Here is a 26,104-nt window from a genome sequence, read left to right on the forward strand (position 1 = left end):
GGGAGCAGGGGTGGGTGGGAGAGACGGGCCAAATGGGTGTTAATGGGCCTCGCGCTGGCTAGAGAACGGAGTCGTTCGGGTCGGGGAGAGAAGACAGAGGGTGGTGACTTGGGCGCCACGATCCCGAAGAAGAGTAGGGTGTCTCCCGTAGATATAATCAGCACAGGCAGGTAGAGGAGGCATGAGGCGCAAACGCCCATCCGAAAGCTTAGCCTCTGGGTACCAGCGGGAAGCGCAGTGCTGCTTGGAACCTCCTGCACTCCCCAGAAAGGTGCGGTCCGCTTCTACCTCGCTGCCTGTTCAGGCCACGGAAAAGCGGAGCCTCTGGGCGGACGCTGCTCGAAGCGCAGTCCTTGGGTGAAAGAGGACTACGCTCCTTCAAGGGGGATTGCTCTGTCGCGCCTCAGTGGTCTCGATCCTCTGCTCCTAAACATCGTAGATGGGCGGGCCGCAGGTGAACCTTTATATAATTCCCACTTTTTGTCGGCATTACCCTCTCTTTAATTTTGGAGAAAATGGTCATTGTCATCTCTTCCCCCTGGAGGCATTTGGATTCTTCTGGCCCTTGCCCTCCCGCTTCCTTCCCACTTGAAAAAACACGATAGCCAATAGCAAAGACCCTACCCACCCAGAGCTGGGAGCGGAAGCGGGTGGCGTTATTTGGGGCGGGACAACCTTCCTTCCAGGCAGAAAAGATTGGGATCTCATTGGGTGACTGGAAGACACAGGATCCAGTGCGAGGGAGCAACCACTGGGAGAGTTTGCGATCAAAGTTTCCACAGACCGGGCTTCCTCGGTCCCCTAGAAGGAGTTAAATAGACCGGATGCGAGAGAGTGCTCGAGTCGGCGATGGCCTTTCACGTTGACCCTCAGGCGTTGTGGCTCCAGTTAAACCTGAAGGACTAGGGGATGAACAGCCAGACAGAGGGAAGACTTCTGGGAGTGGTGGAACTGGGGGACTGAAACATTCGGATAATTCCCCCTTCTTTACCGCTCTCATTTTACACCGAATTCCTTAAAATTCTACGTAACGAAATTGTAGTTGTTATTATTACAGTGTCTTTTCCAAGGAACTCCATGGACTTGAAAACCTTAACTAAATTCCCTGGACACATTAATACCCGAAAAGGCCAGGCGCACAGCAGTTAACATTTTCAGTTGAGGAAACCAAGAATAGAATAAATGAGTCACAAAATGTATAGTTGATGACGAATGAATTTCGGTTACATTCTTAATAAAGTTGCCACCTCTTTTTACTCCATTGGTTAATTGTTCTTTGAAGGAAGAGAGGTGGGAACAATAAATAGCATTGCTTTGTATATACTTAGACACAGAACTTTCTTTTTAGAAGAAACCAGGTGTAAGTGAATAATAAATTGAATAATTCCCATTCTGTGTCCTTCATTGGCTTCAAAGCAGGATAGACCAGAAGTGGGGTGGAGACAAAAGAGCCCGGGCTCTGGCTGCACCTCTCCTTCTCCACTCAAGCTGGAAGGCTTGGTGTGAGACTCTCAAGTTGTTCTGATGCTGGTGTGGTGGGCGCATCTCTGCAGATCCCTGCCAGCCTCAGGCAATTGTGGTTGTGAGCCTCAAATGTGATAGATGTGAAGAGACTATTTGAGTGAAAGGTATTATTAAATAAGGATGACTTCTGGGCACACCCTTGACATTTCCTGCTTCCCATACAACCCCAAAACCCTTCACCATTCCACAAATCAGCTTCTCCCCACTTCCTAATATTGCCTCACTTCATACATATCGTCATCACTTTTAACTCTGGCTTCTGTCTAAACACCTAATGAAGCTTCCCTTTCTATGGTCATCAGGCATTTTAATTGCTAAATCCAAATCATTCCTTATACAATTCCACCTTGTAGATTGCACCATGATTCTTGAAATTCACTCCTTTTTTCTTTGAACATTCCCGACCACTCAATTGTATTCTCTATTCTAGGTCCTATCTCTAAAATATTATACAGGTGACTCCATAAACTAAATTTATTTTGCAGGTTCAGATATCTTCATTGAACAGTAAGCCTCTGTATCTCTACTTACCATGCATGATGTGTGACATAGCATTTATTATCTTCCCAAACAATATTGCTTTTCTTCTAGTGTCCTATATTTCAATAAATGACACTACAATGCACATCATTTCTTAAGTAAAAACTCTAGAAGCTGTTTGTTTTTAATTCCTCACTGTTCTCCTTCCCTATTCCATCATCAAGTCCCATTAAATCTACATTCAAGAATATCTCAAATTTCTTCTATCCCTTACCTCTGCTATTACTTTTAGCTATTACAAATAATGTCACAATGTATAAACTTGTATATATGTTATTTCATATATGCATAGGTGTATCAATAGAATAGATTACCAGAAATGGGATTGCCAGATAAAAGTATATGTAGTAGATGTTACGAATTCCCTTTCCCCTCCATAAAGGTTGTATATGACTAGACAGAAAGCTATTTTATGATTGTTGGCATATCACATTGTTGAGGATATGTATATACACACATATATTTACACACATTTATATCATTCTGTATTATATATATGTGTCCATGTATATATATATATGTGCACGCACACACACACACATATATATAGTCTCATACTATATATCATATACATAAATAGCATTGCTTTGTATATACTTAGACACAGAACTTTCTTTTTAGAAGAAACCAGGTGTAAGTGAATAAATAAATTGAATAATTCCCATTATCATATACATATGGTATATAGTATGAGACTATAGTACTTGATCTAGGCAGCCATTTAGCAAAACATAAAGTTGAATCCATACTTCATGCAGAACGCCACAGGAAATTCCAAACAGATGAAAGATTTAAATATAACATATAGTACCATGCAGATAATAGAAGAAAACATGATAAATTTCTATTTAATTTCGAGTCAAAGAAGCCAATTTAGCGCTCAGATTTCAAAAGTCATTTGTTAAAATTGAGAAAATCAATTATATTAAAACACATACGCAACACTTGTCCTTTGCAAAAAACTAAACTAAACCAAACAAAACATCATAAGCAAAGTTAAAGGTAACTGATAAAGTAGAAAAAAATATTTGCAGATCATGTTTAAAAGACTCTTATGTAAGAGCTCTATGTGAAGAAGTCAAGAAGTCTAAATATAAATCAAGAAGTCTAACATGAACACGGATATGAAAATTTCCCATAAAATAATAAAAATGACTGATAAAAATATCTCAGCATCATTCATAATAAGAAAAATTAATTTAAAACTACATCGAAATGCCATTTCTTATTTGTTAAACATCCAAAAGTTTAACAACATGCTGTGTAGGCAAGAATGTGAAGCAATAGAAACTCTTATAAGTTGTGGTGAGTGTAACAAAAAGTTACAACCTTTGTGGACAGCATACAGTTATATCAGATGCAAATAGAAACTGTTTTACTTCTTCCTTTCCAATTTGTATGAATCTAATATCTTTCAGTTTTTCATATGCCAATATTGCATTGTTTTAATTATTGAGACTTCACAGGATCTTTTAATATGTACTAGGGCTAATATGCTTTCATTGCTTTTCTTTTTCATAATTTTCTTGTCTACTCTTATTTATTTTTCCTTATGACCTTGTAAATCAGCTTGTTTAGTTCCAGAAAAAAAACATTGGTGGGATTTATATCAGATCATAAAATGAGAATATATTTACGTTGTTGAATTTTCCTTCAAAATAATGGTGTATTTTTCTTTTTGTGCAAGTCTACTTTTGTGTCCTTCAGAAATGTTTTCATGTTTTTCTTAAATAGATTTTATATGTTTCTTGTTAAGTTTACTCCTTGGAATTCTATTTATTGCTTTTGAAAATGATTTTTTCCATTATGTTACTTAACTGGTTTTATTTATGTGTATGAAGACTAATGATTTCTGTATTTTAATAGTCATTGCTACTCCTTTACTGCAATTCTCATTGTTTTACAGTAATTTATTAGTTGATTTGCTTGGGTTTTCCAGGTAAATAGTCATATCAAATGCAAATAGAGATTTTTCTTTACCTCTTCCTTTTCAACTTATATGCTATCTAATGCTTTCCTCTTGCCTTATACACTTTAATGTAATGTTAACTACAAATAATGACCTTAGAAAGCCTGTGAGTTTACCACTAGTGCTTTCCCACTGATGTTGTGATTATAATATAATATAAAAACCATATTGAAGAAATGTCACTGGGCAGTTGACCAGGATCTCGTGAACGTCAGGAGAAAGAATTCACGGACAGTGAAGCAATAGCTCAAGTTTATTGAAAGCAAAAGTACACTCAGATGAGAGTGCCGGCAAGCTCGAGAGGGAGCTGAGCCATTTCTTCGTGGGGTAGGGACTTTATCTACTGATTTAACTAGGGTGGAATATTTGTGATTTTGGGCGGTTTTTCTGGGGAAAGGGAATGACTTTTCTTGGAACTTGAGAGACACCCCTGTTCTTGCAGTTTCTGGCCCTTTCAGAGCTGTCATGACATCAGGTACATGATGAATACATCGTTAACCGCAATGTTAATTTCTTATAATGGCTGTATAATTAGGGTAGGGTTAGGTTAAGGACAAGAGGGGCTTGGTCGCACATGTGCTGTTTTGGGGAAGAGCAGATGTGTCTCTGGGTCAGGATTGGTTTTCGAGCTCTAAGGGCTTATCAGGGCTCATGGTGACGACATCTGTTCTCTTGTGAGTTTCTCTTTTTCCTGTTTATATCTGTCTATCTGCCTACTTTAACAGAAGTACTTATTGATTCCTATTTTTTTTGGGGGAGGGAGCTTTTTAAAAATCTAAGAATGATTATTGAATTCGGTCAAATGTCTTTCAGCATTCATGGTGACGATCACATACCAGACCTTCTTTAAGCTAATTAATGGCTTGAGGTTCCTAGACCAAACAACTTGTATGAATGTAGATCTCAAATCTATGCAAGGGCCAGTACTTCCAGCTCACTTTTACATTGAAGGTTTTGCATTTGGGTCCCGGGTTAATGTGGGCTCTTGTTTTAGATCTTAGGCCGGCCCATGGTTTGATTTCAACTCTCTGCTATGAGGTCCAAAAAACCAGAGTCAAATCTTTTCAGATCAGAAGTTGTTTCTGGTTACCACTCTGTGTCCAAACTTTGTCCTCAGTTTTTGCCTTGCAATTCCTTGCTAGATGTTTTAGGGTGGTTAAAAGAAATGTATCTATTATTTTCAGTTTTGGTGTAGGGGTTTGTCTGAGTGACCTAGCTGCCATTATTGGAAATGAAAGTTGTTCCCAGATCCATTCTCCATACTGGTCAGAATTACCTTATTCAAATCAAAATCTGCTTATGTAATTTTTTTGCTTAAAACAAATCTTTGGTTTCTCGTTCTCTTTAGGAAATAAGATCCATATACTTTGCCAGTGCCATTCACAGTCTGTCCCACATCTACTTCTCTGAATCCATTTTGAACTTCTGTCCCTCATGTGCTATTAGCATCATCTATTCTACATTTCATGTTCAGGTCTATGTCATCTCTGACCCTTCACATGTGCCATTCCTGTGTTTGGAACATATCGGTTTTGCCTTGTCTCGACATGGCTAACTTGGAGTCACCTGGCTCTTACATGAAACTAGTTCCTCCTGCTCTCCCATACTACACTGTACTTCCCTGTCATAGCATTTATCTTACTTTACTGAAATTACAAATATGTTTTACCCTTGAATGGAGTGTTTTGTGAAGATCATGTTTACTGCTTTGTGTCTGATACATAGAAGAGATTCAGTAAACGCTTGTGGAATGCATGAATGAATGGATGTTAAGGACACTGTTATCCAAAGTAATGTCTTAATTCAGCCATTTCTTACCTTCTTCCCCATTTTTACCTTAGTCCGAGTTATCATCTTCACTCTCTTAGATTCCTCCTATGGCTTCCAAATTCATCTCCTTGCTTCCACTTTGGCTCCTCTGTAGTCCAAATAGCCACCAGAATGATTCTATGTAAATGTATGCTCCTGAACCCACTGTTGTTTCTCTTTGTATTCTGAATAAAATCTACACTCTTTACTATGGCCTTTTAGACCCTACATGATATGCCTCTGATTGTCTACCTTCAATATCATCTCCTATCACTCATCCCTCAATGGGCACTACTACCGTGACCTTTTTATTCTTCCAAAACACCAGGTAAAGTACCCTTCCAGGGCTTTTGTTCTGGTTTAGCTCACTTGGAAGACTGTTGCCATTGAGGAACTGGCTTGCTTCCTCATTTTATTCAAGCTTCTAGTCTTCCTTTTGTCACTTTCTTCCATGCTTTATTTTTCTCAGAACATTTATCTCTTGGCATCAAGCGACCCTTTGTACATTTGTGTATTAGTTTTTTGTCTCATTATAATGTCATTGCCATGAGGTCAAGGACTTTGCTTTGTTCACTGCTGTAGCATTTGAACACTGCCTAACACCTAGTAAGCAATTCATAAATGTTGATCGAATAAGTGAATGTATGCTTTCAGTCACCTTGAACTGGAATCCTCAGTTGTATGACTCTACTCCTATCCTTTCTTGACTATGTAACCAGTGATAATTCTTCTCATCTTTTAATTTCTAGTTCAAACATACTCCCTTTATTGTGTCCATCTCCAATTTTCAAGTGAAATATAATCTCTGCTTTACCTTATCTTTCACATGTAATTTAAATTGGATAATTAAAAGTTCTTTAATATGTTTTGGAAGTAAAAATTTTTATCCAAATTTTGCTGATTCTAATTTATGTTTATAGATTTTATAAATAACAGTGTAAATGCTAGTTTTATTTATCTTGCATTTGGTCAAACTGTAGAAAAAATTGTGACTTTTTTCGTAAACATCTATTGTAAAGTTTCAGAGAAAATAGAATTATGTTTCAGTGTGTTTAAATACATATTGTATTGGAATTGGTTCAACATAAATCACTAACTCTTTTAAAAATTTTTAAGTGAAATATTTTCTAAAATAACCATAACTCTCATTTAGAAGTTCATGTTTCAAAGTTATGTGCTTGTTACTGTGGAGTTATACATAAATACTCCCCAAAGCACTCCACGGCAATGAGTTAATACTACTCTTTAGAAGCATTGGGGTTTTATTTAGGATATTATTGATTTGGTACCATAGCTCATTTAGGAATTGACAATTAACTGAAACACTGTTTGGCTCATTAAATTTGTTTTTGTTTCTCTTTTCTATTTACATACTTGTGTTGCTTTCCTAATAGTTTCAGCACTCTCTTACATAGGTTGTCATTAGTTCTTCAATATAGCCACCAAGTTAGTGAAATTACTATTAACTTTATTTTACAGAATAGAAAGCAAAGCCCAAGAAGGTAAGGAATTCTCTGGGTTTACATGCTTTGTGAAGGAGTGAGCCATGACTCTTAGTTTATTATTTTATTCTTCTCCTAGATACAATTTTTTTTCTGATTTCTCACTCCAGTGTATGTTTTTTGTTATTTAGTTAATCATATAAACTGATTTATAATTATACAAATTTATAATTTATATGAACTATATATATATTAAAGGATTTTTTTAATGCATAATATTGATTTGATTTTTTTAGATTTTAACATTTGCCTGTGATGCCTGCAAAAAAGTGACATTGCGTATTCCCTCAAAACTAGATGCTAAGACATTTGTTGGTAGAGGTAAGAAACTGATAAAATACATTAAATCTTAATTTGGTAGGATTTTGTAAAACTAGTGTAACTTTTAGAAGGATAGCTGTATTGACTCTAAGAGTTTAAACTAATATAGTACATTATCATTTGTAAGCGTATGATATCATGCCAATGGAAAAAATTATTTTTTTGTTGGAAAACATGATTATATGAAGTAGATAAAAAGGTTTAGTATGAGTAATAAAAATTATTAATATTTAAGTTAGTTAAAGGATATGGTATATGTTATAACATGCTTCTATAAAATTGAGAAATAGTGTTGAAAGTATTTCTTGAATTTAATGGTATCGTTTTTGGATTTTTATCCTAAAACATTTTGGCATCTTATTGACATTGATTACCACATATTGTTTTTTTCAGGGATTAATTTTTTACATAACTCAATTGTATAAGAAAAGATTAGACTAATGAGAACACAGAATTACTACTATTTAATAATAGTTGTAAGAATTCGGTAATATTTTAATTGAATAACTGCCAATTTTAATCTTCTAAATTCCGTTTAACATACTTCAAATGTATTTATGTGTTACTCGATAGCTAATTTCAGTTAATAAAGAACAATTTTTTCTTGTTGGTTTAAATATTCAAACGGTGGGGTTTACATGCCTTTATTTCAAGACAAATGTGTTCTTTAAATGATTGTAAAGTAGGTATTAGAAGTGATATATATCTTTAGCAGAACTTAACTAACCATAGAATTTCATATATTCTTTTAAAAATGAAAAAATTGTGTTAATATAGTTAATTTAAAGTTTTGGGCTTCCCCTCAAATGCATAGATTACTGTTAAAACTATATATCGCATGTTTTACTTTACAAATAATTGCTGTGTGTAATTTTTACAGTTAACCTGAAGGAGTGCTTTAAATCTGCAAATCTAATTCATTCAAGTGATCCCAATTTCCAAATTTTAGAAGATGGTTCAGTCTATACAACAAATGCTATTTTGTCCTCAGAGAAGAGAAATTTTACCATAACACTTTCCGACACTGAGAACCTGGAAGAGAAGAAAATACTTGTCCTTTTAGAGCATCAAATAAAGGTATACCAAATTATAAAATGAAATATAATGAAGTATTGTCTTCAGGTATCACTAACATTGCTAGGAAAGATGTGGAATCAGAAAGGATATAAGATAATTTAGTTTGAAAGAGAATGAAAACTATGGCACAATTTCACAGTATTCAGATGGAAAATGATTGCACAATATAGATTAATTAAGGATTGTAACTCCTTCTCATCTGGGACATAAAAGGAGAAATTGGGATATGCTACAGCATGAGAGCTTGAGATTAGACAGAGGAGCATCTCTTGATCTTTACCGTAGAACAAATTTTAAAAAACAAGTTTTGAAACTCTATCTCTGGAGGCCTCATGCTTAGACAGCATAACTTGTAGTCGTGGAAAGTAGATGACTGTTTTAGGTTGAGGTTTGGACCTCACACATGCTTATTATGTTGTGACACTCAAAATCAAAATGACTTCTATTCGATCATTGGCCGTTATTCTGCAGCAGATTGAGAGCGGTCAACATGTTTCTCTCCTCGTCTGACACAGATCTCTCTGTTGGTTCCCTGGCTCTTCCAAGTTAGTGGAGAGTGGAAGATGCTTATACTAAACTTAGAAGGGCATATACTTTACTTATTTTCTTGGCATATCTCTCCTTCCATGTTTTTGCATGGCGATATGGCAAAAGTAAGTTTTTTTTTCAGTTTTGCTTCTAAGCTTCCAATTTCATCTCTCTTCCACTTTGCAGTGTTGACGTCTAGTATGGTTTTTAATCACTACCATGGTCTTACACCCGGCCAGCTAATTCTCATGAGAGGAGAAAGATGTATCATAGTCCTGATGTTTGAGAATAAAGTAGTTCTTGACTTTATTCTTTTTTTCTGTCTTCTAAATTGAGGTACCAAAGCAAAATCATTCTAAAGAAAAAGTTCTAAGACGTGCCAAGAGAAGATGGGCTCCAATTCCTTGTTCAATGGTGGAGAATTCCTTGGGTCCTTTTCCACTTTTTCTTCAACAGGTACAATTTATTTCCTTCCACGATCAAAGTCTATAGTTCCCTTTAAAAAAAAAATTTAGACAATGAGTAGGCAGTTATTTAAAAAATAGTGGCGTATGAATATACGAATGAATGAAGATGTGCACATATGTTTCAATATATGGGTATAAATATATCTCTCTATATCTGCATATACTTATTTGCAGTTTTAATCATACAAAGGTCATTTATAAAACTGCGAAACCCATATAGCACTCTGAAACACATGGTTCCTTAATGAAGTTTTGTATCAACAAGGATATCATAGCCTGGGTGTAGTCTAAAAGCCCCCAAAACATCTTCCATAATATAGGATGAAATTGCTTATGAAAGGCAAATAAATGCCATGAAGGGGAAAGACATATACGCCTTTTTATTACTATCCCAAAGTCCACTGCTTAAATTACTATCCCGGATCCACATTTTCTCTCTCTTTTTATTTTAATGGAAACTCTAGCAAATCTTGCCTTCTTCCATTATCAATGGCCACTTCCATTCAATTTATGAGTTGAGTTTCTTTTCCCTCAGTTCTTGAAATGGTGAGAGAGAATTCTCCTTTATATCTTGCCAAAAAATTTAATGCAACTGAGAGAATAGCACATTAAAGTTGAGAAAGATATTGTTGGAAAATAATTGTATTAATCATCCTGATACATAGTCAAGATCTTACTAAGAGGTTGAAAACAACTTGGAAAATTTGCTTTTTGAATCAAGTACCAGAATATCATACTTGCGAGGATATTATGCCATTTCTATTGTCATTCATTTCCCCCACTTTACTCAGGTCCTATAATAAAGAAGATGCTGACAAATAACAAAAACTAATTAAGGAAAGCATTGTCCAAGTTTTTGCCCTGCAGACAGAATATTTTAAATGCAATATATCAAATATTATGTAAAATAAAAATTCAGGTTTTTTTTTTAAAAAAAAAACAGGATAATTTTTCATGCTTAGAATACTTTGTTTTCCAAGATAGGAAAAGTCTTAACTGTTTAGTCCATGTAGGTTCATTTAGCCTTTAAAATATCTTTTAGTTATTCTGGAAAACTAAGATGCTATTACATTATTTTCCTCATGCCAATTGCTCTTGAAATTTTTCAATTATTAGGCTTCCTTATTCTCATTTTTTATTCATATATAATAACTGGCAGGTAGTTATTTCAATGAAATGGCAATGTGATTACATAACCATATAGATGAAAGTTTTGCTGAAATAAAAATATGTCTCATGTGTACAATATCTACTTTCTAGGTTCAATCTGATACAGCACAAAATTACACTATATACTATTCTATAAGAGGGCCTGGAGTTGACCGAGAACCCATGAATTTATTTTATGTAGAGAGAGATACTGGAAACCTGTACTGTACTCGACCTGTAGATCGTGAGCAGTATGACTCTTTTGAGGTAAAGTCTAAAGTTTACCTATTATATTAGTAATTGTTAAGCTTGGCTATTTTGTTTCTCGTTCTCAGTTCTTTTACCCTTTTCTGTTTTTTGAGTTTGTCATCTATGCTCTGTCTATATCTGATAGCTTAGACTTGGCTTAAAGCAAAAATAATTTTATAGAATAAATAGCTTTAGATTCTATTAGAAAGTTCTTGGTATTATAGTTTTAATTTTTTTAAAAAAGGAAAAAATAGTATCACTTTAAAAAAGAGTTATTTAATTGGCAGAAAAGATAAAAATCTGTGAACCTCTTTACATACAGATAGAGACACCATAGGAGCTAAGTGAAGGTTAGAAGTTAGGCCTCAGTTGCTTTGCAGTGAGAGAAAGTTAACTTGTGGTGAGCAATTAAGGAGTATGGACAGCACTTAACTAAAATTATTCGGTCTTTTTGTCATCTGGGTAACATCCCATGGTGGAATGAGAGAACAATGTAAGAATTTAACCTAATCTTGTATTGATTTCCCAACAGAACCTAGCGATTTAGCTCAACTCAATTTTAATTTATTTACATCTATTTTGAATTAATTAATTATTCATCGGTAGACTGAATGAACCGAATAGATAGGCAAATATTGAATTAAATATTTAGGATTAAAATTGCTACAACATGGCCCTCTAAATATCTGTATTGTTCTTCTGTTTCAATGATAGTCATTATGAGAAAAACTAAAATTGAAATTCATACTATAAAATCATAAATAAATTATATTCCCCACATTATTTACAGCCATTCATTTGTTCTATTTCTGATTCTCCTTTTTTAAGTTAAAAAATTTCTATAAAGACGGTTATCTAAATAGAACCATCGATATGCCTGAGATCTTAATTAGTAGAAAATAAGACAATATCTCAGTCAACTGCACATGAGAAATTTGGAATCCTAAAAATCCAAAGGGAAAAAAGGGCCAGAAAGTTGTATTTAAAATTCGTGCACCTGAAACTTGCAAACCAAAACAAAATAATCCTGAACGCTGTTTTGGGGAAATAATAGTAAAAACCATTACACTCATGTATAACAATACAGCAATAGTGAGGAAACCAAGATTATTTACGTCATTATATTAGACATATTTAAACATAAAATGCTGTACTACACCATGAAATTAATCACTTCATGGCATTAATGTTATGTCCACATCCAAATACAAAAACGAATGGTGAAACTCATACTGCAACGCTGAACAGTCTACAAGTTAAAGCCAACGCTAGTTTGAACCATATTTTGATAGATTGTTTTGCCTTTTTAAAAAAATTTTACTCTCTTCATAGATAATTGCCTTTGCAACAACTCCAGATGGATATACTCCAGAACTACCACTGCCCCTATTAATCAAAATTGAGGATGAAAATGATAACTACCCAATTTTTACAGAAGAAACTTACATTTTTACAGTTGGCGAAAATTGCAGAGTTGGTGAGTACTCACTTTAACCATGTTGGTAACCTGACGTTTCAATTCAAAAACTGAGTTTCACTGTGCTTTTGGGAGGCAGCATATCCTGCTGGCAAGGAAGGATAAGGGGACTTATTGGCCTGCTCTGGGTGGAGTTTACTCCACCTTTCACTAACTAGCTATGAACTGTGATCCTGGGCAATTTCCTTAACCTTAACAAACCTTAGTTTCCCTATCTGTAACACGGGATATTACTATTGAAGATCATTATGAAGATTAAATGAAGCATAATACACATGGAATGCCAAGCACAGTGCCTGAGAAATATTATTCAACAAATGTTACTTTGTCTTCTTGTGCGAGATAAAATAAGTACTTTTAAGAGGACACACTCTAAAAAGAATAAGCTTTTGAGCAACTGAGGTCTTAACTTTGAAGAAATTTACTGATGTTCCATAATGATTAAATGATCGATAATAGTCTGGGCATGATCATAAAGGTTATTGAGAATAATACAAATGTTTTCTCAATCCTGTGAAAATGGACCAGTTTAGCTGGAAAGCAGAATGCAGTTTTTGAGTCTTCCTCTAGAAAGATCTAACTAAACCAAGAAATGTCAGAGGAAACTGACCCATTCGATCAATTTAAGTACAAGCTTACCAATAGAAAAAGATTAAAGAATAATTAGAATTCTTTAGTATAGAAATAAAAAGGTCATGGAGAGATTTTATTAACATTTATAAAATTATACATTAAACACAGTGAATATATAGAAAAAGGTTAAAGAATAATTAGAATTCTTTAGTATAGAAATAAAAAGGTCATGGAGAGATTTTATTAACATTTATAAAATTATACATTAAACACAGGGATATAGTCAGCAAATTCCAAAATGTTAGGCTGCTGGGATATTTAAAAGGAAATGATACTTTATATGAAATTCGCCAACTTATAAAACTTATTACTCTGATATATAATGAAGTGGTTCAGAACATTTTCAAATAGATGGAGAGGAATGAAATAAGGGGAAAATTGAAAATGTAAAAGTTTTGGAAATTAAAGATGATTTTTCAATATATAGGTTCTACCGTGGGACAGGTATGTGCAACTGACAAAGATGAACCTGACACGTTGCACACGCGCCTAAAGTACTCCATCCTTGAGCAGTTGCCAGCATCGCCCACCCTGTTTTCTATGCATCCAACTACAGGCGTGATCACCACAACATCATCTCAGCTAGACAGAGAGGTAACATAAATATTAGCAAATAAAACTTGGTTGTCACGTGGTTATTTAATAGTAACTGTATATCTCTGTACATCACCTATAAATGTGTTTTTGAAAAGCATGTTGTGAATCTAATTTTAGAAAAATTATCATGTTAAGTATGTTAAGGGAGGTCATTAACCACACTGTGTGCTAATTTCGAAACTAATGTGTTCTCTGCTGAATTGTGTTTTGTAGACTCAGTTTTCCTAATATAAACATATGTATAGTATTAAAAACAAATATCAAATATGAAAAGTGAAAAGTGAAACTTTTGGACTGTGCAGAAATTTGTTATCTACAGATAACAATACTTTTTCTGTCTGTGTCATCTCTTCCTTGACAAGTTCATCTATATTCTTCCCCTTGTATAAATGAAAAGAAAGTCTATATCTCTCTATCTCTGGCTTACCATTTTCAATTGACTGCTAGAAATCTTTATTTGGATGTTTTTCAGGTACCTAAAATGCAGTACATCTGAAGTCAAACTCTTCTTTCCTTCTAAACATGCTGTATTTCTCATATTTTCTAGTAAAAAAGGCATTAATATGCCCTTTTCCTATTAATTATTTTTCTATTTCCTTTAATTCGTGTTCTCCAAATTGTATTTGATGTCTCCTTTTGTCCCTTAGATCAAATCACTTTACAAAGCATGTCAATGTTACCTTCAAAATTATTTTGCTTTTCTATTACGTCCACTTCTACTGATACCATCCTAGTTTAATAATTTATTTGCTTGGTTATTCAACTCTTACATCTTCACCAAGCATTTGTTCATCTGAATTCTTATAAAAGTTTATCTGACGTACTTACTACATTTATAATGCTTAGTCTTAAAATATAGTAATATATGTTTATTGGGTATTTCTTTAATTCCTAAAATTTCATATCAGATTCATTTCCTCTTCCTCTCTCCCTCAAAGAATAGAGCAGTGGTCTTTAAATGTTCTGATCTTAATATCCCTTTACAGTCTTAAATATTATTGAGGATTTAAGATGGATTTTCATGTCTCCTTCTGCATTCAGTCTAATATGTAGTTTTAGCTAACATATGTAAAGAAAATCTAACATGATATGAAGTTAGAAAAGAAAGGAGTATTTTAATAGTAATTTCAGGTCGTTGTGGATATTAATCTTTGATACTGCACCAAAAATTGACAAGTGGTAGTTTCTTAACTGTTTTTTGCAATGTACACTCTGAAGCTTTATCAGCGAATTTTTGTACTTTATTACATTAAAACCTATTGGTTTATCTTGTACTATGTGTAAATAGTTTACTCATGTATGATTTATAACAGATTGGTCATTTGGAAAATATTAATTAATTCACTAAGTCATGCAGATCTACCAAATATTAACACATGTCAATAAACAATATTGAAAAAAAATCACCTATTTACCTCCATTAATGGATGAAAAAGTTTTCCAGAATTCTCTTTTTTGCTTAAACATTCCAATTTATTATTGATGACAAATATGTTTTTTATTTTTTGAAGTGACATATTCATTTTGCTTGACAAAATGTCTTCCAAATATACCAATTTGAATAAACATAAATGTCTTTTATGTAAAAATTATATTCTGTAAAAAAACAACAAGTAACAATCACACAAGTACTTTTTTGTGTTAGAGGAACACCATGCCATGTTACACTGCAGAAATGCTGTATGCATACCTCCATTTTTTCACATGGACTGTGGGTTGAAATTTAATAAAATTAATCATTTTTTGCTGCATCTACAAGGAAATTTCTAAGTGAAACTGGCACTTATTTATTTTATTATTTATAAATTCATTTATTTTTATTGTATATGCCAGTAAAGAATACAACATCATTTGCTGGATAGATGAATGAACGAATGAATGAATGATTGTTACAGCACTACATATTATACAGATTTTTAATGGAATTTATGTGCTCAAGAAAAAGCAGATTATAAACCAATCTATTTTTTTTATCATCAAGTCTTGAATAGGCCCTTCTGATAGGATCAGCTGAAAACTGATGAAGGAGTCTTGGAGTGCTTTTACCCAAACATGCTCTGGAATCACTTTTTGACCTCAGGATTCCAGTATTCATCTGTTACTTTAAGACCTTTAAACATCAGAATTTTTATTCTATCTGAAGATATCACAAGTTAATAATTAGGCCCATAAAACTTTTGTTTCTTTGTTTTATCAACCAATTGATTGTTTCCAATAAAATATGTACAAACAAAATATGTATTCTCTCCTGAAAGTATACAAGCATGAAGTTTTAGAACTTTTAAATGCAATAAAGCCATTATTTTTCTAGTCGACATATGTGATTAGTTATGAGATAAGAGTAGATCAGGAAAATTTTGTGTATGAAAAGTATAGCGATCAAGAGAAATTTTAGTTTATTTTAGGTAATTCATAAGGAGGAGAAAACTTGAGAGGTGACAGAATTAAGGAAAGAAGGTAGCTATGTAAGAGAAGGGTGAATATTTTAGGTGGAAAGTTAAGATAGTTTTGCACATTATTTTGTCTTATGATAAGAATGGAATTATGTTGGAAAGGTGTTATTATTATCGTTTTTTAGAAGAGGAAACCTTGGTAAAGAGAATTTTTCAACTCCCTCAGATTACATTTGTTATTTTGGGAGTTGTGAATAGAACTCAAATTTTCTAATGTTCAGTCTATGGGTGTTATTATTAGTTTTATTTATAATCCTTCCGTATCTCAATTACTTATGATAAATAAAGCCATTATGAGGAGAAACACATTTTTTAACTAGCGATAAGCCTCCTACGATCTCTGATGAATGGAAAGTCCTGAGAGCCAAATTTTATTTTCCGTGGAGAGAAAAAATTACAAATCCCAGACCCTTGTTTTCATGCTCATTTAAAGATCTTCTTATTAATGTAAATATTTAAAATCTGTCTCTTTTAAGGAGGATATTTAACTTTATTGTTTTCTTACAAGACTGTTATAAGAGTCATTGCTATGTAATTTTGAACATAAGATTTTGATTCATTATTAGGCAATTCCAAATGTACTATTTGAGAAATAACTACTACTCTATTTTCATAAATTAATTAAAAATTGCTAGTGTGATGAAATATTCTTTTACCAGTACATGAAAGCTATGAAATTTATACCTCTTAAATTTTTAATGCAAGGAAACTATAGAGTATAAATTCAAATTTCATTTACAATGTTGTTTTCACTCAATAATTAAATTCTTAATTTCTTTTCAGTTAATTGACAAATACAGGTTGAAAATAAAAGTACAAGACATGAATGGTCAATATTTTGGTTTGCAGACGACTGCATCTTGTATCATTCATATTGAAGATGTGAATGACCACTTGCCAACATTTACCCGTACTTCTGTAAGTACATGATACCAGTAAAAGAAAAATATACAGCCCAGTATTATTGCTAAATGTGCACATCTCCATTGTGCCACATGATTTCAAACGAAATATCCTTTGACAGCAATTTGGACTTATGGTTTAAAATTATGTAAAAGTAGTACTTTGAAAGTTAGAAGAAGAGGGCGCCCTTCGTATGGTGTTTTATTTTTGTGAAAATTACTAATTGAACTTTTATTTTATTTTTTTTTTAGTATGTGACATCAGTGGAAGAAAATAAAGTTGATGTGGAAATTTTACGTGTTAGTGTTGAGGATAAGGACTTAATTAATACCGCTAATTGGAGAGCTAATTATACCATTTTAAAGGGCAATGAAAATGGAAATTTTAAAATTGTAACAGATCCCAGAACAAATGAAGGAGTTCTGTGTGTCATTAAGGTAAGAATAAATTAGTAAATTCGTTATTTGTAGTTTATCATATTGCAGATTAATATACTAGAGTTAATGAAAAGAAAGGCATTCTGGTAAATGTAGGAATAAAATAGATATATAGATAAATGTAAATGCTATATTCTTAATATATAATGGGATGGATATATTTATTTTGAGAACTTTTTCTTTAAATCGAGGCATAATTGACATAACACTATATTAGTTTCAGGTGAATGACGTAATTTGATCCTTGTGTATGATGCAAAATGATCACAATTAAGTCCAGTTAATATCCATCACCATACATAGTTACAAATTTTTTTTCTTGTAAAGAGAACTTTTAAGATCCACTCTTCTAGCTACTTACAAATATGTAATATAGTATTATTAGCTATAATCATGATGCTGTACATCACATTCCTGTGACTTATTTATTTTATAACTAGAAATTTGTACCTCTTGACCAATTGATTCAACAGTCTATAAGTAACATTTTAAATTTCAGAAACTATAGTATCTTCAAAAATTGAAAATTACTAGTGTGAGGAACCTTATATAAAGTCATTATTTAAAAATTATATATATGTGTGTTCAAATGACATATAGTATTTACTTAGTAACCAATATCTCTTAATTCAAACACTAGTACAGCTGTGATTCCAGTGGGACAGTGGCAAACTTTCCTAGCTCATTCTTTCTACAGCTGGGTCAGGGAGCCTCCACTTATTTACTGAATTTCTCGAATGATGGGTTACTCCTGGTCAGACCTATAGGAAAGCTGTTTGTAGTTCTGTTCATCTGTATCCAGTGTCCATTACATCCTTAGTTTCCTGGTTCAGAATGGGAATTCTCAGACGTTCAAGGACATAAATACTTCTAAAACCTCTTTTTAATACTATTCTACAGCATCTCAGAAGAACTTGCTGCTAATTCAGGAGCCAGAGTGAGCCCACCAAGTGGTCTGAGCTCCTTTTGGCTGTGGACTGAGTCATAGGCTTATATCTGCTGCATCTTTTACTAGAATATGATCCAATCCTGGGTCTATGCAGTGTCCTTTTTGTACATATTCATAAGGTGCATGGATCAAAAACGATTAATCTATTTTTGCTACAATCATAAAATTTAGCTGCAGTCTATGGGTTAATTTCTCTGTTGCAAAACAGCAAAGAACGGTCCATTAAATTTTGGCTCTTTCTTCACCCAAACTCTGCCCTAATCCTTGATATTCTAAGAAGGAAATTCATTTCTGTGAAGTGCAAGACCTAACACAGTTTCTGTCTTATAAGGAAATGGCTTCGCCCATTCTCATTACAACTACATATCAGATAAAATTAAAACCTTCTATTAAACTTGGTACTACCAGATTTTTTTTGGAAAGTAACTACAATAGAAGAGATTAAAAAATATATATATAATGTTTGTAAGCTTCTTATTTTCTTTTTTCTTAAAGATTTGACCATATTTTCTACCCTAAGCCAGATAGAAAAAATTTATTCATTTCAGGAGGGTAGGATAAGCTGTCCCAAATTTAACAGAGCAGTAAATAAGTGTTGGTTAAGGTATGGACCCCCTAAAGGGTTAACCATGAAATACTCATTAAATACTTTCTGAAATCGTTATCAGGACCTATGATATTACTTGTGTTAACTTTGCAGCTGAGGAACAGTTTTTTGTTTGTTGTGAGTTTTGTTGTTGTTGTTGTTGTTGTTTTTTAAATTAATTAATTTATTTTTTGCGGGCTTCACCAAATACTGTATCAGTTGAAGGATTGCCCTTCTCCCACCACCACCTCATTTCTTAGGTGTATGTTTAATATTCTCATGACTATTCCCAACATAGCACTTACATATTTCCAAATTTAACAAATTATACACAGTACTAGTTAGCATTGCCAAATATTAAATGTCTTGAACTGATTTTCCACACACTTGCTTTTGTAGCCACTGAATTATGAAGAAAGACAACAGGTGACCCTGCAAATTGGTGTAGTTAATGAAGCTCCATATTCTAAAGAGGCTGGTTCGAGATCAACTATGAGCATGGCAACAGTTACTGTTAATGTAAAAGATCAGGACGAGGGCCCAGAGTGTAACCCTCCAGTACAAACTGTTCAAATTAAAGAAAATGTGCCAGCGAATACAAGGAGCAATGGATATAAAGCATATGACCCAGAAACAAGAGGTAGCAGTGGCATAAGGTGTTTATAATTCAATTTAATTAACTCCAAATTTACCATGTTTTTAAAATTTATAATTTATTTTGATACCAGTATTGTAATTTTGCTTAAGATACATTTTGTTATTTTTATTCATCATTAATAATAGGTATAAGAAAGTAAATGATCCAAAAGGTTGGATCACTGTTGATGAAAACACAGGATCTATCACAACTTTCAGAAGCTTAGATAGAGAAGCAGAGACCATCACAAATGGTACATATGATGTTATAATCCTTGCATCAGACAAAGGTAAGAACTTTAAGTCAGCTCTGTACAGTCTCAAAATGTATTTTTCCCCAGATGATATATAGAGTAATTGAGAGGTTTGCTAGAATTTATTAACTCATATCTGCTTTCTAATAATACCCTCAGTTTTAGATGTAGTTATAAAATAACTTATTCAGGGAAATACTTAAAATGTTAATAATCTATGAAATTTAAATAATTGTTAAAAATAGAGAAAATCACTTCGGTTGTATTAGCTTCAATTTACCTAGTCATATCTCTTAAAATATTTACTTTGGCAGAAAAATTTGTTACAGAGAGAGCATACTTATTGCCTTATGGTGCACTTAGAAAATGGTTCTATCTTCTTACAGTAAACTAACAATATACTTATATAAAAAGAAATTATATAAAAAGAAATCATAGTCATGATTAATAGTATATTATAAAATTAGAAAGACAAACAATATAAATCCATATAAGCATATAAAATTTAAAATCATGTTCTATGAGTTCTACAAAACTGAAAGAAGTGTGAACACAATGGTAATGGATGAGATCCATTTAGTGCGTAAAGTATAGTTTTACTATAACATACATTTGAATTTTGTGCTTCTTTAAAATAAATATGTTGACTAAAATAAACATAAATTATTATACTGTAGCCTGCAAAATTAGAATTTAGGAGATGTTTTAAATATTCCAGTTCTCTCTAAATTAATGAATGTATTTTTGTTTATTTAGCACATAGAATATATTTTAAAACTGAAGATCCCGGTTTTTCTTTAATTTTCTTTAATTTTCTCAGCAATTATCTCTTTAAATATTTCTCCCCTACCATTCTACTCATTCTCTTCCTCTATATGTTCGAAGATGCTAAATATACATGTTTCAAAAATGTCTCGTATGAAGTAAATTAATCTTCTATTGGTGATTTCGTTGACTTTCCTTCTTAGTATTAATCTTGTTCCTTTTGGAATTTTAATTCTCAGGTGTACATTATTTTTGTTGGGTTTTTTTTTGTTTTTGTTTTTTTTGTTTTTAGGCGAGGCAACCCTTGGTTGACCTCATAGATTGCAAGGACCTTGTCAACTTACTATCCCTTATTTTTTATTTTTTACACCTACAGCACCTGGTCTTCCTAGGTGGTCTCCCATCCAAGTACTAACCAGGCCCGACCCTGCTTAGCCTCTGAGATCAGATGGGATCGGGCTTGTTCAGGCTGGCATGGCCGTAGTATCAGGTGTACATTAAATGGCAGATGTTTGGTTTGCTTTCTGTTTTTGGTTTTTCCTTTCTCCCACTTTACCCCATCATAACTAGCAGTCTTGTGTTTGCCTTCACCTTGTCCTTTTCTGTGGCCTACCTTTTAGAACCAGTTCTTAACTTGGTGGGCTATGGCTCCTGATCTGTGATGATGCTGGAACTATCAGAGTTTCTGTCAACTGGATTAAAATTATGACTACAGGGCTGTGCCTGGTCTTCCAGTTTCCCTAGACCAACCAGCAGCTTTATATAAGACATAGCCCCAAGCAGTGGGTGGCACAGGTTTTTTTTCATCCTTTAACCCCACTCCTGATATCTAAGGCCCCTTTATTAAGCAGAAAGAATGAATGATTTAGAGATAGAATCCTGTGTTTGTGTTCAGCTTTGGACATCATAACTATTACTAATTTGTGGCCTGGAACCAAGACCACTTCATCTTTGAATCCCTCAGATTTTACAGTGCCCTGTACAAATAGTTATTTAGGAAGTTTTCATTGAAGACACAGAAAAAAAAATTCTTTAGGCTATACCCAAGAATGATTACTTTGGTTTGCAAATGATATTCCGCTTTTGGAGTCTTTCACCCTTTAAACATATTCATGTACTATTTTTGTTCTAATCTTCCAAATACATGCCTTCTACATTTAAATTTCCCTGCTCCCAAACCATCAGTGTTTTCTATATGGATATGAAACTCCAAGCTCCCTAGTTTGGTTTCCGAGGTCCCTTGGCTCTTCTCTCTGGTGTCAACTCCCACCAATCTGCCTTCCTGTTTATTATGTCTAGAACATAGATGTGCATACTGTGCTTTTCTACCTCAAATTTCCTTGTGCTTTTAAATGTATCAGAAATATCTGTTCATACTCTCTTCCTTTCTCCTTTTAAAAATCAGTCAGAACTCACCTCCATAAAATTTTCCATGTCTACTGCAACTATTTAGCGATTGAATGACAAATCTAAATAGCAATTATTGTATGGACAACTCAGTTGAAAGTGATAATATTTTACTTTTAATGTTCCCTAAGGACATAGCTTGTGACTGTGCTTGTCACTGTCATTTATATGTTACAAGTGCCTAATATTAAAAAATTATTTCAATGTATAATTTCCTAGGAGAAACTCAAAACATTAAAAGATTGTATTTTTATATCTGATTTTCTAGATGGAAGAACATGTACTGGAACGCTGAGAATTAAACTTGAAGACGTGAATGATAATGGCCCATTAATACCTAAACGGACAGTGATAATCTGCAAAACTGTAATGTCCTCTGCAGAGATTGTTGCTTTCGATCCTGATGACAGTGTAAATGGCCCACCCTTTGACTTCAGTTTGGAGAGTGATTCTAATTCAGACATACAGAGAATGTGGACACTGAGAAAAATTAACAGTATGTACTTCTAAACATTACTTTGTTCTTTTCAACATAAGGACATCTAAAATACTTTTCTTTTTTAAAAAAATTAAATGTATTGGTGTAACATCAGTCAATAATATATAAGTTTCAGATGTACAATTCTATAATACATCATCTGTATAATGCATTGTGTGCTCACCACCCGATCTAATCTCTTTGGTCTCCATATTTTTAACCTCCTTCACCCTCTTCATCTTCTCCCCATCCTAAAATACTTTTTTTTTTTTTCTTGATGAAATAGAATCATTCACTGTGTGGGAACCACCATTGAAAAAAAGCAAGTTTCTCAGTTTTAGTGTGGTAGGAAGTGAGTCTCTCTAGTGCCTATGTCTAATCAATCCTGTGCCGGCATTTCCTTAGAAGTTGTGTGAATTCTCATTCTCACTTCACGCATGCATACCCACCCTTAGAATGGGTCTTATATAATCACTTCCTGACTTGTGTATTCTTTCTACATAGATTCTTTCCACAATGGAATCTGCATGTACCATAGGTCTGTTCTTCAGGGAGCAGACGCTGAGACAGAGTTTCTCAGGCAGATTTTTATTAAGGAGTTTGCTTGGAATCAATAGCTGTGACAGGAAGGGAAGCAGGATTGGGCAAGAAGAGAAGGCAAATTGCAACTCAGGCCAGATAACAGTCTCAGCTAACCCCATGGGGAGTCTTTGCTAATCAGCCCTTCAAAGTGGCCCAGAGTTGAGCCTCTCTACACCCTCCTTGCTCAGTCAGTGGATTGGGCTACCCTGAGAGCTGTGAACTTTGACAGGAAGGCACAATCTCTGAAGATGCTGGTAGTCTCCCAAACAAGTAGGACAATAAGTCCTTGATTGCAGAGGGATCTGGGTGTGTATCAGTGTCCACCATACTCTCTCTCCTCTTTCTGCTACCTTGACTTCTGACTATTTCTAATTGATTGTTTTCTACTTGGAATTCTCCCCTAATTTGGCTCTTACTCTGTACTTCTGACTTTACCCGGGACAGGATCTATGGTGTCAAGAATGGAAACAGTAAAGGCTATTCTCCATATTGCCATTGCATCACTCTCTACATCAGCGCTTAACTTTTCAGCACATGCTCTGTCTCCTGACTGTACTATCTGTGGACCAGGATGTCCTGGTTTTCTTGCCCTTCAGCTTTCATGATTCAAGATCCACTGTAAACTGAATTAGGTTTGCCTTTAAAATGACTTGGAACAGTTTCAACTCCATGTTTTCAGTGACTATTTCTTAATTTCCCAATATAGCAAATTAGAAAAGAAAGGTTGTAAAAGAAAGGAAAGGGAGAATAGAATGGGTGAAGAAAAAGAGGACATGAAGAAGCCTTGGTGGCAAGTTAAAGCATTGTGTCTGGAATTTCAAACTATTACTGTGTGATGAATTATGTATAGAAGAAAATATACACAGAATGATTATATTAAAAATTTTAAAGCTGTGATTAAAAAAAAATGATCTCTTAACAAGTCTATCCTAATCTCTTAGGCTAGAAAGAATTGATTTATAGATAGATAAATATATTATCACAAAAACCAAAAGACTTTTTCTCGAGGCAGCGTACACAAGTTTTATAGGCAATGTGTTTGCAGTGGCTGGAAATTAGAAATCCTCAGTGCATGCACATTTACAATTTCATAGCAGTTGTGTTATCCCATCAAGGATATCCATTTGTAGGGAAATTTGATGACTATGTTATTACTAGTTGTTTATGTTCAGGGGAAATCAGTGACATTCTATAGCACTTGGTTTTATTTTCTTTCAGGTACAGCAGCACAACTTTTCTATCAAAATGACCCTCCTTTTGGAGAATATACAGTACCTGTCAGAGTTACAGATAGACATGGCGTGTCACATCTCACTCCATTGAATGTCATAGTATGCAACTGTGTTACCGAAAATGACTGCACATCTCGCATAGTTCCAAGGACTGGCGACGGAGAAGTAAAACTTGGAAAGTGGGCCATCCTTGCAATATTGTTGGGCATAGCCTTGCTATTTTGTAAGTTCCTTTATAAACTCAAATAATAGCCTTAAAAAAACTTTCAAGACACATTCATAGGTCAACACTGTTTTATGTGCTATTCATTTGTATATAGTTGTATTTCTATTTAACATACAGTTGTATTTCTATTTTGTACACACATATTTAACTTACATAGTGAAAGTACATGTACACTTCTAGTGTTAGCTCAACATAATCAGAAATTTTAACACAGAAATACAAGCGTTTAGCTTGTCTTTGTGGCATATCTGCTTAGAGCAGACCTTTTCTATTGTATGCTACTTTGACACAAGCTATAATATATATTTTCTAGAAAACTATCTTTGTATTAGTCATCATAAGTTCATAACTTCGCATTGTTTTTGATAAACTAAAGTAATTTCTCTCATTCTTCAGGTGTTTTATTTACCTTAGTTTGTGGGGCAACTGGAGCAGCCAAAAAACCACAAGTATTTCCTGATGATTTAGCCCAGCAGAACCTCATTGTGTCAAACACTGAAGCTCCTGGAGATGACAAAGTGGTAAGTAGTCCGTCTTTTTAAAATAAATACAAAGAATAAATTGGCCTAACTACTATAATTATCTTTTCTGAACAAAGTTCTTTTGAAATCAGGTAACTTACTATATGTAAAACGTCACGGTCCCATAGAACAGGTAAAACGACATTGATTCCCATGGCAACAGATGGTATTTCAATTTAGCCATATGCTGCTACTTAATAGTAAAAATCTTTCATCATGTCATTGTTATCTTCTACTTCAGATGTCTCATAATTTCAACTTTAGGCCCAGTCTTCTTTATATATTGAAACTGCTGTTTGTGTTGTAAAAAAATGTTCCATTTAATTATTTACATATTATTAGCATAATTGTTTTAATTTTTCCTGGCAACAGCAATAAAATGGACTACGAGCTTTGATCAGCGTGAGAAGAACTTTAATGGAGTTTTCTGACTCTAATGTGGGTTAGAAAGGAGCCTTAGGTCAAATATCTGAAATAAGCAATGCCAGCAAATAATTCCATTGCCCCAATTTTGATTTCTAGCCTAGTATGTGGATGAGTAATAAGTAAATTCCCTACAAAAAGCATAATCGATGATCAGAGAAGGGAAGATTTAGAAAACCAAAGGATGCTGGCATCTAGGAAAGTACTGGAAAAGATAAAAGTTTCCTATAAAAACACAACATAGAAAATTAGTGGCCAGAGCTTTGGTGTTCTTATTTTCGCTGCTGATTTCTTTTTATTTTTTTAGATTGCAAGGATTTATTATTACAGCTGATTTTTATGGCAACTTTATTTCTATTATTTTTGTTTTAGTTATAGGGGGCCTAGATGAGACACTGAATAAAAATACT

The 26,104-nt window shown here is 33.7% G+C and overlaps 1 protein-coding gene and 1 pseudogene across 2 annotated transcripts in view; one reads left to right on the forward strand and one right to left on the reverse strand.

Annotated features, from left to right (window-relative positions):
- The window catches only part of DSC2 (desmocollin 2), a 30,157-nt gene that overhangs the window by 596 nt on the left and 3,457 nt on the right, over positions 1–26,104 (forward strand). For both annotated transcript variants that reach the window (XM_039843930.1, XM_039843931.1), the window contains exons 2-14: positions 7,581–7,665; positions 8,546–8,742; positions 9,607–9,726; positions 10,998–11,153; positions 12,468–12,612; positions 13,673–13,839; positions 17,079–17,213; positions 17,450–17,635; positions 19,570–19,826; positions 19,954–20,096; positions 22,501–22,728; positions 24,511–24,747; positions 25,147–25,271. In XM_039843930.1, the coding sequence (XP_039699864.1) occupies positions 7,581–7,665; positions 8,546–8,742; positions 9,607–9,726; positions 10,998–11,153; positions 12,468–12,612; positions 13,673–13,839; positions 17,079–17,213; positions 17,450–17,635; positions 19,570–19,826; positions 19,954–20,096; positions 22,501–22,728; positions 24,511–24,747; positions 25,147–25,271 (2,181 nt within the window). The remainder of the gene's footprint in view (positions 1–7,580; positions 7,666–8,545; positions 8,743–9,606; positions 9,727–10,997; positions 11,154–12,467; positions 12,613–13,672; positions 13,840–17,078; positions 17,214–17,449; positions 17,636–19,569; positions 19,827–19,953; positions 20,097–22,500; positions 22,729–24,510; positions 24,748–25,146; positions 25,272–26,104) is intronic.
- LOC120589687 (uncharacterized) lies at positions 21,193–21,311 on the reverse strand (annotated as a pseudogene).

Source organism: Pteropus medius, unplaced genomic scaffold (assembly GCF_902729225.1).
Source record: "Pteropus medius unplaced genomic scaffold, Ma_sr-lr_union100, whole genome shotgun sequence".
NCBI classification, from domain to species: Eukaryota; Metazoa; Chordata; class Mammalia; order Chiroptera; family Pteropodidae; genus Pteropus; species Pteropus medius.